This window comes from Magnolia sinica, chromosome 18 (genome assembly GCF_029962835.1).
Source record: "Magnolia sinica isolate HGM2019 chromosome 18, MsV1, whole genome shotgun sequence".
NCBI classification, from domain to species: Eukaryota; Viridiplantae; Streptophyta; class Magnoliopsida; order Magnoliales; family Magnoliaceae; genus Magnolia; species Magnolia sinica.
Window position 1 is genome coordinate 41,801,096 of NC_080590.1, and position 24,133 is coordinate 41,825,228.

At 37.9% G+C, this 24,133-nt stretch overlaps 1 protein-coding gene and 3 long non-coding RNA genes across 8 annotated transcripts; 2 read left to right on the top strand and 2 right to left on the bottom strand.

Annotated features, from left to right (window-relative positions):
* Nucleotides 1–6,243: 6,243 nt before the first annotated feature.
* LOC131233225 (uncharacterized) lies at nt 6,244–11,009 on the bottom strand. Of its 5 annotated transcripts, XR_009165137.1 has the most exons (7): nt 10,756–11,009; nt 9,717–9,753; nt 8,978–9,095; nt 8,214–8,319; nt 7,695–7,884; nt 6,790–6,876; nt 6,245–6,703 (listed from the first exon to the last, which is right to left on the bottom strand). It is a non-coding gene; the product is annotated as an uncharacterized LOC131233225 (long non-coding RNA). The 5 variants fall into 5 exon arrangements; XR_009165136.1 differs by lacking the exon at nt 10,756–11,009 and adding an exon at nt 9,882–10,741 and having other exon boundaries at nt 6,244–6,703; nt 7,695–8,319; XR_009165134.1 differs by lacking the exon at nt 8,978–9,095 and having other exon boundaries at nt 7,695–8,319.
* A 1,235-nt stretch (nt 11,010–12,244) lies between these two features.
* LOC131232373 (putative pentatricopeptide repeat-containing protein At5g40405) lies at nt 12,245–13,805 on the top strand. Its single transcript, XM_058228601.1, is given in 2 exon segments — nt 12,245–12,772; nt 12,774–13,805. Coding segments are annotated over 2 exon segments (1,509 nt in total). The 3' UTR covers nt 13,755–13,805.
* A 2,485-nt stretch (nt 13,806–16,290) lies between these two features.
* Nucleotides 16,291–18,197, top strand: LOC131233224 (uncharacterized). Its single transcript, XR_009165133.1, has 2 exons — nt 16,291–17,095; nt 17,571–18,197. It is a non-coding gene; the product is annotated as an uncharacterized LOC131233224 (long non-coding RNA).
* A 5,040-nt stretch (nt 18,198–23,237) lies between these two features.
* On the bottom strand, nt 23,238–23,634 carry LOC131232743 (uncharacterized). Its single transcript, XR_009164927.1, has 2 exons — nt 23,519–23,634; nt 23,238–23,418 (listed from the first exon to the last, which is right to left on the bottom strand). It is a non-coding gene; the product is annotated as an uncharacterized LOC131232743 (long non-coding RNA).
* Between the last annotated feature and the right edge of the window lie 499 nt (nt 23,635–24,133).

Here is a 24,133-nt window from a genome sequence, read left to right on the forward strand (position 1 = left end):
GGAGTTTCAACACCCGGTTGAGGGTTCGAGTGCCCATGGGTGGTGAAATTCCACTAAGGCGTAAGTGTAGAGGAGGGATTGACGACTCTTGTCACCCTGACCCTTTATTTCAGGTGAGGTTGTAGAATCGATTTTTGGAATAGTAATAATAAACTTTTTATCTAATAGCAGCTTGATAAGGTAAGTTTCAACTCTTAGATCTTTTTAATTTTTTATTATGTTGTTAATTTCTTCCTAATCTTTAGGATAGATTGTGTGGATCATCTACACGATCATTGTATAGGTGTGTATAAAAAAATTTAACAAAGTTATAATTTATGATTTTAGATATGGTTAGTAATATTTTAGGAATAAATTTAATGGATGACATCTGATTGTATTAAGATAAATCTGAATGAGTCATTTGATCCTAAGCACCAAAAGATAATAGTACCTTGAATTTCAGATCGATCTGATCAGTGGATGAGTCATTTTATCATATTTAACCATGAGAATTATTTACACCTTAGATCTAAAATGGTGATCGGACAATTCAGATCATATTCCTATTATGTATACTCATTCTAGAACAAATATAAATTGTGGTCCAGAAAATATGGGTAGATCTGACTGTTTGATGGGTCACAAGGATGAAAGGTTAGGATTGTACTTATGATACTTTGAATTATTTTTTATTTGAGAAATATAAATGGTTTGGATTTAAGCGATCTATTGACTTATTATCAATATGAAATTTTGTGATATTGATGGATGGCTTAGATCTGTTCCATATGATCAGTGGATCATCGGATGTATCAAATCCGATCCATACCGTCCATCTGATTAATGAGGTTGAATTATGTTAGAACCACAAATATTAAGTCAATCTGACCATCGGTGGACCGTGTCGATTAAATGGTATTTGTAGAGAAGTATAAAAAATGTCGTGTGGGTTATTAAGGTTTCAGATCAAATTGATTATTTGGCCCTATTTAAACCATTCCTTAATAGGGTCATTAATCGGTTAGGATCTGACTGATGAATTTAAAGTGTATTTTAGATCTTGAATAAGAAAAATCTCAAAACTTTTATTCATTTCTAAAACACAGAGTAGAATTACAGAGTTTGTCAATTTGACACGTAGGATCATCGATCAAAACCGACAGAGAAATCTTAACCGTTTTTGACAGATTATACACTTTGTCGATTCAACTCGGTTCTACCGACGGAGGGTAAAAACATTCTACTTATACTCCGAATTTAAGAACTTTGATGAATTGAGTTATTTGATTTATTATTAACTATAATTATTATGTTATTTGAAATATAATTAAAAATGCTAGAGACCACTTTAATTAATTAAGTGAGCTGCATGAAATGGTTGTGATTACATACCTTATATCGAGGGTTGGATCTGAAGAGATCTAGATATGAGAATATTGTGGACCCTGTCATGTCCTCGATCAATTAAAGGTAGACTCTATCATATGAATTCATATAAATTAGAATAATGATTGTATGTACATTTATGTTTTAGAAAATTCTAAACTATCATATTTTAATTATTCGGAAAACAATTCATCCTCGTCAAACCATTATGTGAGTAATCCCGACATGTTTTCTATCCATTGTTATTAAAATAGACATCCAATTGTTTTGATGATTGTGATCTTTAGTATTGAATGCTTATTGAATTTGTTGAAAATTGGAATGTCATATGTTATTATGTGTATATATTTATCAATTGTTAATGTCATGCACCAGTCATTCTCATCCTACATCCATGCCATGCATTGCATAACTGTGTTGAATACTTGGGAGCAATCCCTGAGTGACCTATAGGTACTTAAGTACCAGGTGACCTAGGGGACCATCTTTGGATACTCACATTATGTGAAAGCCTACTAAGATGGTGAAAGCCTACTCAATAAGGGAGAGATGCGGGTTAATGGGATCGAACTCAAGCAAATGGACATCTAATGTCATTTATACACTCTATTTTAATTATGATGTGAATAAATCATAATGGATTCATTCACTGGGTTGGCCAGCTGACGTTTTATCGATTGCAAAACCATACAAATTTAGTGGACGATGAAACCATTGATCAAGTTTCAAGATATGAAGGTGAACCAGTGGATGATTCACAAGGGCTATGGCCCTATCTTGACGAAGACGAGTTGAACATGTTAAATCATTATCATATCTAGTTGAACTTATGTTATTCCTTTAATTATATTTTTGAATAAATTTTAAGTTGAGTGACTAAAAGTTATGAATTGTTAACTCTTTTAGTGAATGGTTTAATAAAGCCTCAAATGGGTAAGCGGTAGTACTATGATTAACTTTTGTGAATGTTATTAATATGTGAATTGAATGCCCATAAATAACCATGATGGTGGATATATGTGTGTATGATTGAATTAAATGAGTGTGAGATGTTTTGTTTAAGTTTTGAGTTTGAAAAGCTAGTATACATTTTAATTAAGCCTCTGGAAAACGGTATGAATGAATGGTTTTAGTACACATGGTGTACAAGTCATGTGTCATAACTCGGGTCTGAGGGTACACACTCTGTATCCGAATTTCGAGGCGTGACATGCGAGCTAGGCTTGGGCCTCACATGAATGATCTGATCAAATTTTGCTCTGGGCTTGGGCTTAAGTCATTTTATCTCTATACAAGCTTACTCTGACCTAACCCATATATATATAATTCTTAATCATTTATATGGGCCCACTGATATGTGGTTCACAAATCCAGCCCATCCATTATGTGTGTCCCACTTGGATGAGGGGACGTGGGACTTAGTTTCAAGTGCAACCAAAACTCAAGTGGGCCCACCAAGTATTTTTATATGTTTTAGACATATTTTCACATGGTTTTATATGTATGGCCCACCTGAGTTTTATATACGACTGATTTTTGGGATATCCCGTGACCTAAAGGGGACCCATCAAATGCACGGTGTTGATGTTTTACACACATTACGGTGGGGTCCACACAGCTTGACCTCATGGGAAGTTCCCATGACGTCAACCTCATAGTACCATTTCCCACACACACACACACACACACACACACACACACACACACATATATATATATATATATATAGAGAGAGAGAGAGAGAGAGAGAGAGAGAGAGAGAGAGAGAGAGAGAGAGAGAGAGAGAGCCATCTTATTCCTTTGGTTCTTAATAGCAATGAGATGATCTTCTTAGGGTTAGAATTTTAAGATTGAAAATGCTGTGTTGAGTATTTCTTAATGAAAACAACTTAAGGAAATGTGCCAATTTTTAAATGATGACCAGCATTTTGGTACAGATAAAAATAAATATATCCAATTCAAATTCAAATTGTTTCGTTGGCCCAATTATATCCTTGTGCATGTGTGGTCCACTTAATTAGTAGATGGATTAAGAAAATTAAAGCAGCAGGGATTTCATCAGTTTTCGGGCTGGACTTTGTTGGCTCTGGGCTCAATTAACTTGGGCTTGGGCTTGGGCCTGCTATGCGAGAGCCATTCCTAGTGTCTTAAATGTTGGGCTGGGCATAAAAGAAGCCCATTGACAGCCTACCCTACCGAGGCAGACCCCTCTTACAGTACACCCCATCCATTTGAATGGTCAGAATTGACCGAAATGCTTCGTTCTTTGATGGTGGCAGGCGACTTGGCTGGAGTCACAACAAGTTGTGTTGAGCAAACCAGGTGAGCAAGCTAGATCAAGGAGTCTGTCGAATTGGGACGGAGTCACTCTGAAGAGAGTTTTCCTGCCGAGTCAATTTCACTCAGCCAAGTTTTGGGTCGATTCGCCAAGCTTGAGAACCATGATTTGGATGAATTGATAATTGTCCAAGTGATGGTGGGGCCAGTTTTGGCAGAAGTCCTGCCAAAAGTACTTGCAATATTTGTTTGGTAGAAACATGTATGGCACTGTGGCTGGTTTCCACCCCGAGTGCATCTTAAATGAAACCCAGGCCATCATAAGAAACATTTGTTCAATGGCGATTGTGCATGGAGATGAGTATTTAATGGATCATAGTCAAATCCAAGATTCAAAGGTTATAGCTTCTATACTGTAGTATAATTAGTCTTCAAAGTGAGACTCAGGCAAAACCTGCAGCCCTATATTATGGGACCGACCTTGACCCTTACAGTAACTTAGTATTCAGAGTATCGGTATCATTACATATATCAATAACAAGGGATGTGGAACATGTATCAGTATTGCTGGGTGAGGAAAATATTAAAGAATTGTTGGGAAAAAAAATGATTTTTTTAGTGAAAATTTACCAGTTGTTGGAAAACACATGTTTACACACAATATTTTAAGAAACAAGTACACATAATATGTTTCTTTTTTATAGGGCCTTAACAATGTATTGTCAAAAAGATAAGTACAAAAATAATTATAGCCAATTAGTAAATTGGCCAACACTTATTAATATATTAAATTTCTACATTAGTTAACAATGAAGAACGCATTTTAAATATAAAAATGATAAATTATGATTATATATATATATATATGGAAAAAGGTACTATGCGCTCGAGCTGATGGGACTGTCCCATGACGTCGAGCTGTGTGGGCCGCACGTGATGCGTTTCAAACATCTACCCCATCAGTCAGATGCACCATTCCATCGTGGGCCTAGATCTCAAAAATCAAGTCAATCCATGACTTGTGTGGGCCACACCATATACAGAAGTGGGGAGGGGCCGTGCACCATTAAAACATTCATAATCATTTTTTGGGCCCACCGAGATGTGGTTTGCAAATCCAGCCCATCCATTATGTGTGTCCCACTTGGATGAGGGTTCAGACCAAGTTTCAGCAGCATTCAAAACTCAGGTGGGCCCCAGCAAGTGCTTTTATATGTTTTTGGCATGTCTTCACATGATTTTAGATGGTATGGCTCACCTGAGTTCTGTATACGGCTGATTTTTGGGATATCCCATAATTTAGAGGGGACCCATCAAATGCACGGTGTTGATGGTCGACACGCATCACGGTGGGGCCCACACAACTCGACCTCATGGGGGCTTATCGCGAGGTCGAGCGCATAGTACCTTTTCCCTATATATATTTTCTCCCATTTCACTTAAATATTAATCTTTTGGTTATGTCAATGGATGAACATCCTTCATAGACATGGATTTTCATTACAATCCAGGCTAACATTTGAAAAAAGAAACAAAGTTTATATAAAAATTTTCATCACTATTGAGTTTTGGTCCATCTTTGTTTGGAGTCGAGATTTATTTCCAAATCCAAACTTTTATTCTATAGAAAACAAAAGTGATCCAAAACACCTAAGGAGCACCATTCTAAAATAAATTCAAAAGATAGAGATTTGTGTTAAAAATTTTCTGTTAATTTTTCCATATTTACAAATATTTCCCTGGCATCTGGGATATTATCGCTAATGTTGGGGATATTATCTTTTGTTAAACGGTTTGATTAGGTTAAATTTTGAAAACGAGCATCCCAATTAAGCTAAAATTGAAGATGAACAGTTCAATTAGAATTTGTATAGTTTTTTGTACGTACAAAACTGGTATACGATTTGGCCTCTTATAAGAAATGTTTAGGCATTTAGATTCACAAGTATCAAACTGAAAGAGGAGATTCGTGCCAACATTGCACAACTGTACAATATTCAAGTCATTTATCAGGCGGGACCCACCATGGCATGCCCTGCCAGAAAACCAAGCTAATTCTCTAACCATGTTGGCTGCAAATGTCCTAGTAAAAAGGATAAATTATAAAATAACAGATAAATAGTTTGTACTCTACATACACAAGGTCCCTTAGTGTTAATCACTGAGGACAAAAATCAGCCCCAACTACAACCCAGGTGGACCACACCACAGGCTACAATGGGAGAAAATGCCTTTTATAGGTTTGTGTGGGGTCCATATGTTGTCTAGATGACATCAAACCCGTTAATCCAGTGACCCTCATTGCAATGAACAGACGCTCCTAAAGTCAGCCTCATTCGAATCTCAGGCAGGCCTCACAACATGAAATTAAAAGGTTTTAGATGTGATTTTAAATATTCCACGTGGTATGGCTTAGGTGACTTTTGGATCAGGCCAAATTTCAGGCTGTACAATGAACTTGTGAAACCTCATATTAAATTTCACACTCGAGAAAATATTATTTTGTCAACTCCTGAGAAATTGTTATTGACAAACAAACATGGGAAATAGTATTTCCATTCGCATGCTTTCTCGTAATAAGGTTCTCAGGAAATAATCTCTCTTTAATTTTTATGCTTTCCACAAATCCAAACAGGCCTGTAGATTATACAGATTAAACAAATGTGAAATGTTTTCACATACAGTTACATGCATAACGAGATAGTATTGTCTTACAAGCTCTTACAAGGGCCATCATGTCTCTCACATATGGTTACACAATTCCGTTGGAAGGTTAGAAATAACCCAAAAAAATAATAATAATAATAATAATAAATAAACAAATAAAAATGAATGACTTATGTTCTCCATTCCTCAAGTTCCTTGTAATAGTTATCCAATTGCACCATCCCAATTCCAATGCCAAAAGCCATGAAACAAATGAATGAAAATCTCAAATTTTCAGGTCCAATCGGCATGCACCCAAACATACTAGGAAGTTGAAATGAGTTGCTAGTCCCCAATACTTGAGAGCAGCTAAGTCATAAGCTCTTGCAATTGCCTTCCATATCATAACTACCTAAAATAAAAACAAATTGGAGTGTTAGGAGAAAACAGGATTCTGGTTAGAATAATTGAAGAAAACTCTCATGAATTCAAGCCTACCAAGATAAACTGTAGAAAAAAAAAATGAAATCCATGGGGCTTGGACATGATCAAGCTTAAGACACTTTCTGATAGGACGACAAAAACCTGTAGAAAAAAATTAATTAATTAATTACTAGCATTACATAAAACAATGTAGGATTACAGTTCCCATTATAACAACTGTTATGGTGCTTTTTAAGACCCTGGTTATAGGAACAAAAGCATCTAATCGGAGTAGTACCTGTTCGTAGCTGAAGTAATCCTTTGATTTTCTTCAGCATCTAATCGAAGCATAATCAATTACTTCACCACAAAAAAGTTACCGTTCTAGAAGTATGCATCCATATAGCAAATTACCTATTATACAACCTGCAAGGCAACAATATAAAGTGCAGTACAAATTGCACATGGTGACCCAGACTATTCTGTGGACCCAATAATGGATACACCATAGCGCCCAAATCACACTGATTGGACAACTACGATGATTTGACAAATGCATGTAGCATATCATAGAATCATGTCTCGTGTATATTTACAGATTTGAAGTAATATTAATTAAACAAGATCTAAAAATACAAGCACATTTCCAACACATGGGCCTCAACGCTCAGTCCAAACACAACTAAAAACAGGATGCACTCGAGATGAGCCATCTTTCATTACTACCGCTGCCAACGCACCATTAAAAAGAAAAGGAATACGACTTGTCACTCATTCAATGTGCCCAAATGCATTTAATGCTGAAATCATCATCATTGCGACCACTTCCTTATACAGTGTTATTCTACAGCCTCAAGTTTCAGAATTAAGGTCCATATAAAATATAATATAACCAAATGTAAGCTGAATTTCTTTTAGAGAAGTCATGTTTCAACCATACTTAGAAAATCTTATATCTCACATACAAACATGATAAATACCTGAGTCGGCATCTATAAACAGCAAGCAGGTGCAAGCTCCTCCAAGGATTTTTCAATCTATAAACGAGGCAAAACAAAATTCATTTGTAATATATAAATGGTTCAAAAAGGTTTATGATCAATCCACGATCTGAATGTAAAAACTTGCCTGCTTCAGTGGCACAAAATTTATCTTTGAAGGTGACAAAAGCTGGAAATATACAAATGAGGCGTAAGTATTGATGTATAAAATTAGTCCTTGATGCAGATTTTGACATTAAAACGCATGCTAAGCAATATTAGGAATAACAGCAATTGCCAACTCACTGCAGCAGTTAAGAGGTCATACACATCAAACTACCAAATAAAGACATAACTGTATTACCAAAAGAACCGGAAATTAATAGATTAGAATATGAAATACCAAAAAAATGCAGAATCAGAACTCCAAGTGAATCAATCCTAATGGGTAAAACTTGCATAAGTCTGACATTTCAAAAAAAAATAAAAAATGAAAAAATCTTTCAATTGATCAGAGACCGGTCAATTCTTCATCTTTCAATTGATTTGCTAGGCTCTGCCATAGATGGAAGATGCTAAAAAAAAAATCTTACAGATCAAAGCTCCTAATATGCTGATCAATGCCCTAAAAAAGACAGTAATGAAAATAATACATTAATTGCCCGGAAAAAGATGGCCGGAGATTGGATGTCATGAAACTCCCAATTAGATTTAGGTCATAATTCATAACAAATAGAGAAGTTTTAAAATTATAGGAACATTACTAACACGAACAAGTTAACTTTCAAAAAAAAAAAAAAAAGTAACACAAACAAGTTTCAAGCTCATGATGTGAATATGGACTTAAGATCATGGAATGAATGCAAACAAATCTAAAAGCATTGGCTTCTCAATGAGTTCTCTATATGCAATAAAAACTACACTACTGCAACCGAACATTATACATGCTGTAGTGCCAACTATCATATGGGACCAAACAAGTGAAAAACCAAATGAAGTAAACATAAAACAGAGGTTAAGCCCACACTTGTGTGGATTCATGACCATCCACATGCAATCACACATACCAATATGGAAAATGTGTGTGAGAAACCAGCTTGCCCTTAGATGAGCCATGTGCAAATTCAGGCTTTTGTTCCTGAAGTTGGGCACAATATATAAAGGAAATGGATGGCTAATACAGCTCTTTCTGACATCCATTTGTTTGTATACAGTGGTCCATCAAAGGAGTGAAACACTTAATTTTTAAGCCAGAAGTTCTAAAAATAAAAAGTGTAACCCACTTGATCATAGAAAGCTTTGATCTCACATCCTTATGCTGCATTGGTGCATGTGGCTACATTTGGTTGAGCAATGCTTCGAACACTCATGGGCTTAGGAAACGTCACCCACAACTTCTGCCTGAGTCCAAGAATCAGGTTGGATGAAAATCAGGTGAGCTAATCTTATGTGAATGAAATACATGCATGTATGGCACCATTCTAGATAAGAGCATTTTCTGCCAGTGGAGTCATTGAGATTCTTTGCTTGGCTTATTCATGGATGACAGTTTGCTAAATCATCCTCAGACATATTTGATTCATCCAAGCAATCGTCTTAGCAAGCTTATTGTGAATGGCAACTATTCGAAAATCAAACTGAAAAGATGATGCTGATCATATGAACAATGTCCTTCAAACAAAAAATGGCCTACAGTCCACATATAACAAGGAATAGTCATTGATCTAACAAATAAAGTTGTCAAATCATTGTGAATTTATACAATGGTCCATCAAAGAAGAGTCAGGTGAACTAGATGGTTGATACAGAGATTTCTTCCTACCGTACGATGACCTATGTGTGTTAAACTGGAGGAGGACCTCTAGCATGGTTTCATCCTAAAAGGGTCTTGGTTGAGTCATTTCTTCAAAGGATTAGTGCGCAAATTTCTATATAAAAAAATAATTGAATACTTTACAAAACTACAAATTACTGTCTTCTTTACAATTCATAGATACAAAGCAGTATGGTTGAGAAGCTTACTGATGAAGATTGTTAATATCCTCTTCCAATATGTACCCTCCATGGACATTCGAGAATGATTACTGTGTGAACAACTGCAACAAGCTAAAATGAAAGACGTGGCTGCTATTAAGTACATTTAGGAAGCCCCACTGACTACAATCAGGCAATATATCCAATTGCCACCTAAAATGATGCAGAGGTTGCCATTAGAAGCTCCGTGCTAGGAAAATGAAAGATGTGGCTGCTATTTTCTGAAGCGTTATTATTAAGTCCCAATCACCAGAAATGTACACAGAATGACCTGTATTGAACTCAATGGAAAACAAAAAAATAAAAATAAAAATCCAAGACAAAGTTTAAATATCCATGGCTCCTACCACTGAACTTATGCAGGTTAAGAACCAACCCATGTTCTGTGACAATCAAAGAATAAAGGTGACATGCTAATGCTTATAGTTTGAATTTCTATAATGCTGCTAAGCATATTGATATCAGATTGATACTATGGCTAACACCTGAAGACTTTTTTTTAATTAGCAAATATCAGATTACATATATGTCCAAACAGAGGTAGTTAGCTAGCTGTAGTCACAAAACTCTCTACGTTTTAGGGGTGATCATATCAGAACAAGAGATGTTGTTTCTCAAGTTGAGAGCTTGTTTGAAACAAGTTTCATTGAACAATTAAGTTTCAACTGAGATGCCCAAACCGAAGCCCAAACTGAGATGCCCAAACTGAAGCCAATGCAAAATCCTCTGTACTGAACCAACTTGACCCAAATACACATGATTATTCCAAATCCAACCTTTTCCTGAAACAAACCTGATTTCAAGTTGGGTCTGCGTTTTCTAACCCGAATGTGAGCCAAGGGCCTTGGCACCCGTCCTAAACTCGATTTGGGTCAATCAGTTTTCGGGTTGACCAAACCCAAGTAACAGCCACAATAGGGATGATTGATATACGATTACAATAACCACAACATGATGTATTAACTAGAGAAGCTAAGATATGAAAGAAAAGATAACATCCATTTCCAGGGAACCTGTAGTTGCTTACCTCTGAAATTGTTCACTGTCTACAAACTTGCTGCTGACACTCGAATCGCCCCCATCGATGGAATCACCGTCAACACCGATGCTTTCCCTCTTGCATAGAAGAGAGAGGGAGAAAAGATCGGAACTGGGAAATAAAAATCCTAACCCTAGAATAAGAAAAGGGGATGATCAGAAATTTAGAAGGAGAGAAGAGGGAAAGAAATGGGAATGAGAGAGGAAACTAGAAAGGAGCAAAATCGGAAAAATCAGAGAGAGAGGGAGCAAAATCGGAAAAATAGAGAGAGAGAGAGAGAGAGAGGGAGATACAAAAGGACCCGCGTTAATGAAATACCGCGCGAGATTTCATTTCACGGATTTAGCTACGGTTAAATGACTTTTCGCTACAAATGAAACCCGTATTAATATGATACAGCTTTAAACCGTAGCTGAAAGCTACCATAGTCTGTATCCTTTGCCCCATTTTTTGGTAGTGTATATTTGATTTTGATTCCAAGAAAAAGGAATACAACAATTCCTCTTTTCAATTCAAATTGGAATTTAGAAACAAAATCAAATTAATAAAGCTAACAAAAGAGAATATTAAATAAGCACAATATAGCTTAAAAATGAATACAAACTTATCTCAAAGTAATGTCTTGATTTTACTTGAATTAGATTATCAAACTCTGAAATTCATCGTCTATTTATAGTTGCAGAAATCGTGTCTACGACTAGTCCTATCTAGTCCACGACTGGTCGTAGATGAAACAAATTTTTAAAATTTTAAGCAGGATTGGATCAGACCGTTCCACGACTGGTTGAAGGTAGTCCACGACTGGTCGTGTGCCTCCCACGACTGGTCGTGAATACCCTACGACTGATCGTGAGAAACAAAAAATGGTTGTTGTACTTTGAGTTGTAGCTCCACGACTGGTCCAGGTTCGAGTCGACACTATTCCTACGACTGGTCGAACAGTCTCTAAGACTAGTCATAGCACAACCAAAAAATTTTTGAAAAATTGCAACAACTTAGGACTGATCCTGAAATTTCTTGGACTGGTCGAACCAGTGCTAGGACTTGTCGAACAAGGTCCAGGACTAATCTTAGAATAGACCAATTACATGTAGATAGATTCAATTTGAATTATGTATCCAGAATGACCTACCCTAAGGTTAATCAAACCTTGGAAGTGAGGTATGAACATCGAGACTTTAGTTCTTCAGATGATAGTTGACCTTTGAGGATTGTGAAGCTTGATATCTCTGTGCTTGATGTAGCATTAAACTTGAGATCTTCTACAGCTTAAAATTAAACTTCATCTTGAGTTGCACTTGAGTCTTGAACAAGATCGCTTCTTTTGATGTAGCTTATACTTGCATGGAGTAGTATTTCGTTCTTGACTTGAAGCAAAGTGATGCAGTGTCTTGAACATATAATACAACATGCTATACAAGATATAGATTGTGTTTTTGGCACCACAAAATTTGACAACCAAAGGAGGATACAAACCATGGCACTTACAGTCCGCATGTGCGCCACAAACTCCTCACGTGGTGCTGGCCCCGCGGTACATGGTGCTATTATGCGTCGTGGCTTCGGGGCCGATGCGCATGTCCAGAGCGGATTGATTCACATGGATGCTGAATTGGGTTCCTTCGGCCCCGCCCGACTGCTCTTTTTGGAGATCGCCCATCTGGATTTGGTGACCCAGATAGCGATGGTGGGTGCCTGTGCAGGATCTGGGGATATTGAATTCACAAGGGAGTTGTTTGATGAAATGCCGCACAGAGACCCCATAGCGTGGAACGCAATGATCATGGGGTATGCTCACCTCGGGAAGTCGAGGGAGGCCCTGCATTTGTTCAATTTGATGCAATTGGAGGGCGTGACGGTCAACGAGGCAACGTTAGTTTCGGTCCTTTCGGTGTGCGCACACTTGGGGGCTTTGGATCAGGGCAGGTGGGCTCACATCTACATAGAGAGAAATAGACTCCAAATGACAGTGACTCTGGGTACTGCACTCATAGACATGTACTCAAAAGTGTGGCCACATGACCAGAGCTAAGGAAGTCTTTTGGGGGATGAGAGAGAGGAATGTCTATACGTGGAGCAGTGTCATGAGTGGATTAGCCATGAATGGTGCTGGCGAGAGATGTCTCGAGATATTCTCTCTAATGCAAGAAGAAGGAATTTTGCCGAATGAAATCACTTTCATCTATATTCTTCATGGCTGCAGTGTGGCTGGACGCGTTGACAAGGGCTGTGAACACTTTGACTCGATGAGCCGCGTGTACAGATTCGAACCCAGGCTTGAGCACTACGGGTGCATGGTTGACTTGTACGGTCGAGCTGGACGGTTAACTGAAGCGGTCGACTTCATCAACAACATGCCTGTCAAGCCTCATGTGGGTGCATGGGGGGATTTGCTCAATGCTTGTAGAATTCATAGGAATCTTGAATTGGGTGAATTTGCATTGAGTAAGATTGTTGAGTTAGAGCGCGGAAATGACAGAGCGTATGTACTTCTTTCAAATTCGTATGCTGATACTAGGAATTGGGATGGAGTCAGCAATGTGAGGAAGCTGATGAAGGTGAATGGAGTGAGGAAAGAGCCTGAGTGTAGTGTTATAGAGGTTGGCGGTGAGATTCATGAGTTCTTGGTGGGGAATAAAACACACCTAAGATATGGAGAGATTGAGATGATGTTGGGAGAGATGTATAGGAAGTTGAGGTTGGCTGGGTATGTGGCCAATACAGAGCAAGTCCTGTTTGATATAGAAGAAGAGGAGAAGGAGGATGCTTTGTATAGGCATAGTGAGAAGGTAGCCATTGCATTTGGGTTGGTTAGTTTGGATGAAGGTGTGGCCATAAGGATTGTGAAGAACCTTAGGGTGTGCAGGGATTGCCATGATGCTACAAAGATGATTTCAAAGGTTTTCAATAGGGAGATTGTTGTGAGGGATAGGAATAGGTTTCACCATTTTAAGGATGGGGAGTGTTTTTGTATAGATTATTGGTGATAGGGTGTTCAATTTTATTATAATACCATTTTTTACCATTTATTCTTTGAAGGGAAGTTTGCATCCGATGCATCGTCAATGGTATTGCTGCATGTGACTTTGTCGGCATCATATTACAATGCCAGTCATTAGTACCAAGGCCAACCTCCGCAGGCTGATCTAGGCGGAATGCATTGTCAGGTGGGGAGTTTGGTTGGGGTGGCACGTCTATTAAAAGATAGGTGTCTTAAGGATGGGGAGTTTGGCTGGGGCAGCACCATTTAATAATTCATGACTTAATCTGCAGATTGTTGAATAATCTGTTCTGGAAATATGGACGCGTTTTAATACATGAGTTTGGAATGTTTTCTTGTGATTGTTGAATAATCTGAAATGAGGATGGATGATGAACACACTACTGCTGCACAACAGCAGTTTGAATCCACACATTCTCCATTAGCACTTGCTTTGAGGGTACAATGCGAGATGCCAGCGGAATGATTGGCTAGTCAGGGGCTAGGGCTGCTTCCTTCCCACTACGTCCTTTCTTGTGAGTCGGAGATGCAAAGCGAGTGCACCGAAAAAGAACGGGGGTCGATCTATTCTGGTTGCACCAACTTTTATGTAAATCATGAAATTTTCACCAATTAGACTGATTAATTGTCAAGTTTCATGATAATTGGTGCAACCAAATGCACCTGAAACAAATTATTGCAATTCAATTCGATAGTGAGTCCACACTCCCTTTTATGCTGTATCTGTAGTACATCATAGATACATTCAGTGCTTAAAATACCTCAACATGCCATTTTCATGTTCAAATCTGAAAATGGTTGTAGATTATGTATGAGGAAGCAAGTCAAGTTGCTAGTGATGCAGTTGGGAGTATAAGAACAGTTGCTTCTTTTTGTGCGGAAGAGAAGGTCATGGAGCTCTACAAGGAGAAATGTGCAGGCCCTATGAAGACACAGGGCGAAAATATGAAGCTGATCCAAAGCTCAAGTGGAACACACCACAGGAAACAACTTTGACTGAATGCCATCCATTATAAAAATTCTTGTGGGCCACAGAAGTTTTGGATCAAGTTGATATTTTGTGTTTTCCCTTTTTCCCAGTTCTACAACACAAAAATCTAAGTGGGCCTGTGGTTTTGTGACCAGGACGGTGTATGTTCATATGTTTTTTGCTTGTTATATGATCCTAGCCATTGATCTAAGAACTTGTGTCCATTTTACTTATGTCCATGCAGCCCTTTGAACAAGTGATTTTCCTTTTTAATTGATATTTATTCAAATTTCACTTTTTCAATTTACTTTTTTCCCATGCCCCAAATGCTGTGAATGAAATGGAATGGATGGTTTATGTTGGTTCTCTGTTTTATTCTCCAAGCATATGCCAGTTCATCTGTAGGAGGAAATAGATACTATTTTCTAAATAGTGCGTGATCTGTTGACTGTTGGCGACAAGAAATGAAGAATAGAATTTTTTTTTTTGTTTTTATTTTATTTATTTTTATATAGAAAAGTCTTCATGGGTGGTGAGTTTTGTTGAAGTGTTGTGAAATTTGATGCTTTTGCACTGCATCCCACTGTTCTGAAAATGCTTGCTGATTTTATCAATAGTAGCGTATACTTCCATATTATTGCCAACAATTGAAAGGTTAATTTTTTCTTATTGAGGTGATTTTTTGGGGATTTGTACATCCATGGTCAAATGCAGCAGACCAGCGGCCTGGATTGCCAGAAACTGGATCCACTTGTCAGAAAACTGATAACCTAACTTTACTGTTGATAGCTTCTGGTCGTGTAGATCATTTGGATGTCTGGAAGTGGATTGCCTTCGAGATGTTCAGGTTTTCTGAGACCTTTTCCTGGCAGTTCAATCTGGCAAGGTAATTCTAGAAAAATCAGTCTAAATACCCGTAACTCATTTCAGGAACTGGCTATTTGATTAATTCAATATTGCATCTTTTGAAATGTTTTACACTAAGATGAATAGCTGTTTATCAGGAGGTGAGCTTATTAATGAGGACTTGTACCGGACCGGCTTTATACATCCACACACTATAAGAAAGGGTAACATTCCTGGTGCATTTTTCCTGGCGGCCAACATCTATCGCCAGCGTATATAAGGATCACCATGTCCATACACTATGGCGCACCAAATGAACAATCAGGCATACACTATGGCCCACCAAACGAACAATCTGGATTGGTTAAAAGTGGACCCTACATGTACAGAATGCTATCAGGAGCAAAAACGGGCCCCTAGTTCAAGCCGGCATTATATGTTACCTTTTTAAAGTTAGGCTTACTTTCTACCATGAGTTCCATGAGGCTATAACAAAGCTTTAAATTTATTTTTGCAAATTTGAGTGGTGAATGCCTTACCTTGTTAATACCTTGGCTCTTTGGGACCTTAGAATTCTTAGCAACTATCCACCAAAAACATTATTCAGTCACTGCAGTTTTTGTTAGGATGGATATATTTGGCTTTTTTTATTTTTTATTTTTATTTTTTTTAAAGAAAGGGAATTTTTGGAAGGGAAAAAAAAAAAAAAAAAAAAACCCTTCCCCAGGTTATCTCCTTTTCTTCCTCTTACTTGGTTCTTCCCTCTCAATTACTGCATGGTTGCCATATATGGCAGAAAATAGGAGCAAATAAGTCCTAACTCTCGCTTGCGACTCTAATTTAAAGGTTACAATGCTGGGTTAAGTAGTGATCATTTTGTATTTTTTCCTTGGTGTTCCCTTTTCTCTTCCAGGAAAAAAGAGTTCCTTTCTCAAATGTTCACGAGGGGGGATAATTATTTATTTATTTTTTTGTTCTTCTAATTAATCCGAGATGCACATCTCCAGCCATCCAGTAACTTCCATTGATTTTGAAACTGAAGATTTTCTCATCTAATTGGGCATCATGGCCCACTTAAAAATCATGTTGATCAAATGCATTGAAATTGTGTGAAACTCTCGGTTATGAAGGCTGATGCTTGAGGTTGGCTGTTGTTGGTAATTTACAGGTTCTAGTATTGACTTGCGATTGAAACTTAGTAGAGCTGTTTTTATTCTAGTTTGGTGGTTGACTTGATTGTTTAGAATTTTTTATTTTATTTTTACTGCGTCTCAATTATATTATGATGTTTCTACCTCAATTTGAAGTTGAATCCTATTGGTTTAAACTTGAAATTTGTGATATATTTGTAACAGTGGAAGTTCCTTGTATGGGAGGATTTTGAATTCAGCAATTCTTGTAGTGGGCTAAAAAAGAATGTGCTTGATGCAGGGATCAATTCTTGATTGGAGGACAACTAGAAGCAAAGATCAAATGGAAATTTAAGGTTTCCTAGTTTGAATTCTGGAGAGGTATTTTAGGCACTTTAAAAATCCTACAAGACTTGAAGATTTCATTAGTTAGGGACTTTCTAAGCTCTTCTAAATTGGGGATTGTTTATGAAACTTTTAGTTGTTTAACATACTTTTCATGAAAGATTTAGGGGGTCATTAATTTCAATTAGTGGGGCCATTTTTGGGGTAGTTTCCAAAACCTGCTATTTTATGACATTGCAGGGATTATTTAGAAGCTAGAAGGTCAGTTGTGTTATAAAATTACTAAGAATAAGTCTGAGATCTTTTGGTATCATTGGCTGATATCTGTAGGAAATTTGAGAATATAGAGATGGATTGAAGGTTGACTTTTCTTCTGGGATTTTACACTTCGTGCTGTTGAATCAGTATTAGAACTTTGTAGGAGCTGTTTTTTTGCTCCAACTTTTTGTGCTCTGACTGGTGAGTGATCTGCCACTTTTGATTTGTTGTTTCTTCTCCTTGATTATCTTAGGTGTTTCAGTACCAAAATTCGGTTGGCTTCCTGGTGGCCTTGATTAAAATTTGCATTGATATATTTGAAGGATGAAAAGGGTGAAGAAGGCTGAAATAGTCCTAAACTTGCTGACCCACTCATTCAAGAAGCCATTTTCTTGCATGGGATTCGCCACCAAGTTGAATGGCTCGAGGAAGAATTTAAGCAGATGCAATGCTTCCTGAAAGATGCAGATGCCAAACAAGAAGCATATTGGACGTCATTAACTTTTTTAAATTCTTAGTTTGGGTAGCTGCGACCAAATTTCTCTTTTCCTAATTGTCTATTTGTTGGCGAGGAAACAGAGATAAACTTGCCTATAAACTGCACCAAATCTGGAACTATCTCTTTTTTGATTGGGTAGTACACTATCAATGTGGAACATTAAGATTGCTGTTATTAATGTTACCAGTTTGAAAGGACTTTCAGGGTTTGTTGGGACAGTAGCAAAATTGCAGTTTAATTGTGGTTATGTAGTTTTACAAATTTCGAATTTAGGATTGGGAAAAGGGCTGTTCGGACACAACAAAATTACAATTTAATTGATGTTTTGTAATTTTACAATTTTCAGATTTAGTATTAGGAAATAGAGTTGTTTGGACATCATGGTTAGAATTTTGAAATTTTGGAATTCCTTTACCTGTCTCTCGATACATTTGCATTTGATTGATGATTACAAATTACTTGTTTGTCCCATGAACAATCCTCGTCAAGATTTGAACCATCTCGATATGCTTCTTTTGCTCGATTGTGGTGGTTTGAGTTTGGAATTTATTTATTTTTGATATCATTTCATTGATGGGTCTTTTCTTACTTGAGTTTGTTTAGAGTTGGGATTGGAAGTCCTACATTGAGGGCTCTTATCATTTTCTCAAAATAATATCCATTTTTTGTTTGTTTGTTTTTCCTGAGCTCTTGATGAATGAACAGATCACCCAACCAGATTCAACTGCAACGACTGTAGCCCTTCAGTTCATCAGCAATGGAGACAACATATTTCTCACCACAAGAAAATAGGCTTTTATCCACAATTTTTTAGCCTCAGTTGAAAGAATGGAGGCTAAATATGTCTTTTAGCCTTAGTTGCTAAGGAACTGAGGCTAGAAGTTCATTTTTCGCCTCAGTTATTATGAAACTGAGACTAAAAGTCTACTTTTTAGCCTTAGTTGCATAGGAACAAAGCGAAAGTCTACTTCTTAGCCTCAATTGCATAGGAACCAAGGCCAAAAATCTACCTTTTAGCCTCAGGAACGAAGGCCAAAAGTCTACCACTTAACCTCAGTTGTACAGGAGCCGAGGCCAAAACTCTACTTTTTTACCTCAGTTGCATAAGAACCGAGGCTAAAAGTCTAATATTTTTCCTTAGTTACACGGGACCAAGTCTAAAAGTCTACTTTATAACCTCAATTGCATAGTTCTCTTTGATGTGGCTCGTATCACATCCAGATTTGTCCATTTGGGCCTAAATGAGGTGGCTCATATAAAGGACGGTGGAGATGGGAACAGATTGGCTACTCAAACATCTGAGTTACAATATCGGTGAAATTTTCTTTTTTCTATCCAGAGTCGGGGAAGGAACACGATGGACGGAGTAGATTTTACATACTCAACATGGTGGACCACACAGAGCTTCTGCATTTTACGCCTGCATAGAACGGGTTTTGCGGAGAATTCCGGTCCAAACCACAGACATGCATTGAATTGAGTCCTAATATCCTGATGCACCCAATCCCCATAAGTGTGGCTATCGTTTGCGAATCTAGAAAGTTGATTTTATGGGACACCTCAGATGGGATATGCTTCCAAACCCTTTATCCAAGTTTAGATCTATCAGATCAACGGTCTGGATCACCGAAATTTAGTGCTCACTTTCTTAGACTGGTGCATCAGGAAAATTTAACGTTGTAACACTTGACGACCATACAAATCCTTCCGCACGGTGTCGGTATGTTCCAAACTTCCAGAGCAACGCGTTTTCGAATTATTACATACAACTACGTCGTATGTAACTTAGCATACAACGTTTTCATTTTGGGCCGATTCAGCTATCCCATATAAAATCCGGACCGTATAAATAGTGGGTACCATCTTAGATATCACCTAAAATTAAAATTAGGACGGTTCATTTATCCAGGTGGGCTAATACGTTGAAATCAACGTAGAGTGGACGATCTGAATCTACAAATGAAATTGGCCCACCTGATGATTAGGTTGCTCGTATTTTCTCCTCAGGTGATCATCATCTATGGTCCACCGTCTTTCCACGGTTCGGATTTTTTGAAAAGAGAAACTTTAATGTTGAGTTAGCATACAACTTTTTTTATGTCCGTGATTAATACAGAGGTGTTATTCAATCCGCGTCTGTTTCCAACTCCACCCAAACCCTCATCTCTTCTCCCCCTGTCTGCGCCCCAAAGCCCCAAACCCTCATGTCTCTCTCTCTCTCTCTCAATGGCTTTCGCTGTAAGCTCTTGCCAATCCCTCCTCCCTTCCTATCTCTACTCATCTCCTTCATCCCAAGCCATAGATTTGCAGAAATTCCTCCACAGAAACCCTAGCTTCACGCCGTCTCCATCTCCATCTCCCTCAAATGGAGTTTCCAAGGGCTTCATCGTTCCAGCGCGTAGCGAGCTCGGCAAGATCGAGATGTATTGATCGGCTTTCTACGCAGCCTGTGCCTTCGGTAGCATCCTGAGCTACGGCCTTACTCACATGGACATCGCGCCTTTCCTTTTCCATTTATTATTTTCCGTACTATTGCCGCTGTAGCAATTCTCCATGTATTGATCTTAAGCTTGAAAGCAAAGAAAGATCTGACATCATAATATGTGTAAAATTAGCTGAAGATTCAAAACAGTTGAAGTCTAGAACTTGCAAAGATCCAAAGTTGTGGAGTGTCCATTATTCAAAGGTGAGCTTTTATGCATGTATTGAATTTGGATTCTTGGCATAAAAAAATGAGTGAGTATTTTGAGAAAAATATGAGATTTTCACTTACTATCCTAATAAGAAATCAAAACTGGAATCCATGTTTAAATAATTCTCAGGCCTTCATGTCGATTTGACAAAAAATCAGTGTTTGGATGGTCTGTCGGACTTTGTTGTGGATCTCAGCAGCGCCTGTTTATATGCTTGTAGATTCGAAATTATTATATGTAGTTTATCTTGGGTTTGGAATTTTGTTTCTGTACTTGGTTATTTCATTGCTTCATGTATGTTTAACAAGTTAATAATTTCAACAGTTAAATAACTGATTTGAGTTTTTTGTCCGAACTGATGGTTCTTTCATTTTCAGCTGACTGAGAGGATCACTATTCTGTCTACCTACTATTACAGTGAGGATCAAACCACCCAAGATCCCATAAGTTTATGATGTGCTCCATATTTTTCTTTTCTTTTCATTCATTTCTATGAATAAAGTCTCGGAATTCACCATATCTTCCTGCCAATGGTGTTTTGGGATTTGAGTGTATTCTAAATCCCCATTTTGCAGGGTTTTTGAAATGCAATTTTGAGACGAAGACTCTTTTTTGCAATTATTTCCTTTTTTGATTTAGGTTGCAGTTGAACAGGACATTGAGCGTGCAACAAGAAAATAGACTGAAGCAGATGGGTGCGATGATGAGGAACGTTTGTTCGTATCTAGAGGGAAATGTTAGCAAAGACTGATGTGGGGAAATCAGAAAATGTCTATAGGGCAGTTATCTGATCTGCTCTCAAGATCTGTAGTACAAGGCAGCTCTCAAACTTGCGTAGAAACCAACAGGAAGCAGAACTTGATGCTAAGTGTGATTTGTAAATAGACGGTTAACTATTTTGTTGGTATTGTATTTTTATTCTTAGTGTTATTTGTCCCTGTAGTATTTTGAAAACCTTAAATACTGCTCTATTGGTATTGTGTTTTTATGATTGTTTTTAAACAAATATTTAAAAAAATAAACATTTTTAACCACAGTTTATAACTGAACTAAATAAAAAATTTAGCCTCGGTTTTGCTTCAGTTATCCAAACTGAGGCCACAACCCTTGTGGCTAAAGGCTTTAGCCTCGGTTGTTAAGAACCGAGGTTAAAAATAGATTTAGCTTCGGTTAAAGGCAACTGAGGTTAAAATTTTGATTTAGCCTCATTTTGAGAAAACTGATGCTAAAAAGGTTCTTTTAGCCTCACTTGAATAACCGAGGCTATAAAAGTAAAACTGTGAGGCTAAAGCCTTTAGCCACGGCGGTTCCGACCTTGGTTTGGATAACTAAGGCGAAAGGCTTTAGCCTCAGTTTTTAACCCTGGCCACGGTTTTGAATTGAGGCTAAAGCCCCCCTTTCTTGTAGTACTTTTTTGGAGCTGCAAACAGCACTGTTACAGGAAATACGGTTGGCCCTTCTAACTCCAAACCATCCACTCAATACCATATGTATTTTTTTTAAAAATTACAATAGAAAGTAGAAAAAGAAGAAGCTATGTTGGTTTTTCACTTGTAAACCAAAGTTTGATCAAGAAATAAACTTTGGGTAGTTTGCATTAAATAATCTGGAATGATTAATGTATATAAATCCTAAGCTTCGAAACCAACCAGCAGACCCCTTAGTTTTCAAGGAATTACTTGAAATAAGATTTGAATTCTCCAAAAAAATCAAAGACAAGCTGAGGAAAGATTCGAGTAGGTTACTGACTTGCCCGTGAAGGTTGACTGAGATCGAGCTTCCATTCTGAGTAGAATATAAGCGAAATCGGAGATGACCATCCTCGCAAGTCTTTGAGCAGGGCGCGCTTGATCTGGAATCTTGCTTTGGAGGTTTCTTTAGGAGACCTGGACAGTAACTCGGACATGGATGGGACCATGAAGAGCTCCGCCCTTGTCCTCTTCCAAAAGAAGCAGAATTGCTTCATCTCCACTTTGCAAAAATGCAGTGGGAATATAAAATACTTTGCATGAATTAACAATCTCTGCATAACTGGACGCTCTGATCATCTCTACAAAAGTTTGAAGCAATAAAAGTATTAATAACACAACCAGTCTTACGAAAGCAGCCTATAAAAATCTAAAATGGGTACTGATATTCCACCGCTCCTTTCATTTGCAAGTTCGCCTCCTGCGTACATTTCAGCCGCTCATCTCATCATGTCAGAAACGGTTAAACAGCCTCCCCCACGCCCAAGGAACTCCCACCTAAATCCTATTCAGGCGCCTTCTCCGTCATGTCCATATTAGCTATCTGTTTTCTAACTGTGAATACAGCCATCTCAGCCGTTCAATCATTGGATGATCCTTGGACATTTGCATTCGTCATCTCGGTGTATGTCCTACTCATGCTTTTATTTTTCTTCCTCCAGTGTCGTCGTCCAGTTGATCTTTGGATTTGCCTTATTTTTCGTCTAAAACTCTAAAATGATATGGAAAAACAGATGGACGGTTTGGATCAAATAAATATGTCACGGTTGCCCCTCGAAGCCTCCATCTGTCCCGACCTCTGAATAGGCAGGGGTATACACCTAATCCTCACCCGCATCTTAAACGTGTGATATACAGAACAACAACTGAGGTACTATTTACATGTGTATCAAGATTAATATCATTACTAACAACAACAAAAACAAGAACCACAGGAACAACAACAACGCCGACGACGACAACAGCAACAAATCTCTCTCTCTCCTGACATGAATATCCTATTTAATGATACAAATATTAAGCCTATAGTTATAAAAACAAAGCTATGTGAATTAATCAAAATAAAACGAAGGATAATCGAACGAGGCCATGCGTTGGAAAATTCCATGATGCGTCGTTGGACCTGTCCATCCCAGCAACCCGTGACTTTCACATCATCGGCTGCAACCACAACCATATCATAAAGCCTACGAAAGTAATTCCATAACAAACAAAAATAACAACAACGAAGAAATAATATTATTTCGAAAAAAATAATCACCACCACGAGGGAAAGTCATTCTAGACTTTGTCATCAAGGACAGACTGCCCATCGCAAGATTTGCACGCGCCATAAAAATTGTTGGAGTTCTCGGGGAAGACAAGAAAAAAAAAAAAAAAAGTAAAACCCAGAAACGGAGCTGAAGGCGGCCATTCCCCATGCGATACATTTCATCTCAACATTCATTATAGTTGCAACATGATATGCGAAAACGAAAACAAAACAATATTGAGTGCGGAAGCGACGGTCCAGATAGGAATCTTCAATTTCTCTCTCTTGTCTGAGTTTTCAGGTGCTCTATCATAGAGATGGAGGAACAAAACTAAAAGCATGAGTAGGACATACACAGAGACGACGAATGCAAGTGTCCAAGGATTATCCAATGATCAAACGGCTGAGATGGTTGTATTCACAGTTAGAAAACAGATAGCTAATATGGACATCACGGAGAAGGCCCCCGAATAGGGTTTGGGTGGAGGTTCTTTGGTCGCCGAGGGGAACTGCTTTACCATCTCTCCCATGATGAGCGGCTGCAATGTCTGCAAGACGCAAATTTGCTAATGAGCCGTGGAAGAAAAAGATGAAATGTATAGTAGGCTTTATAGAAATGATCAG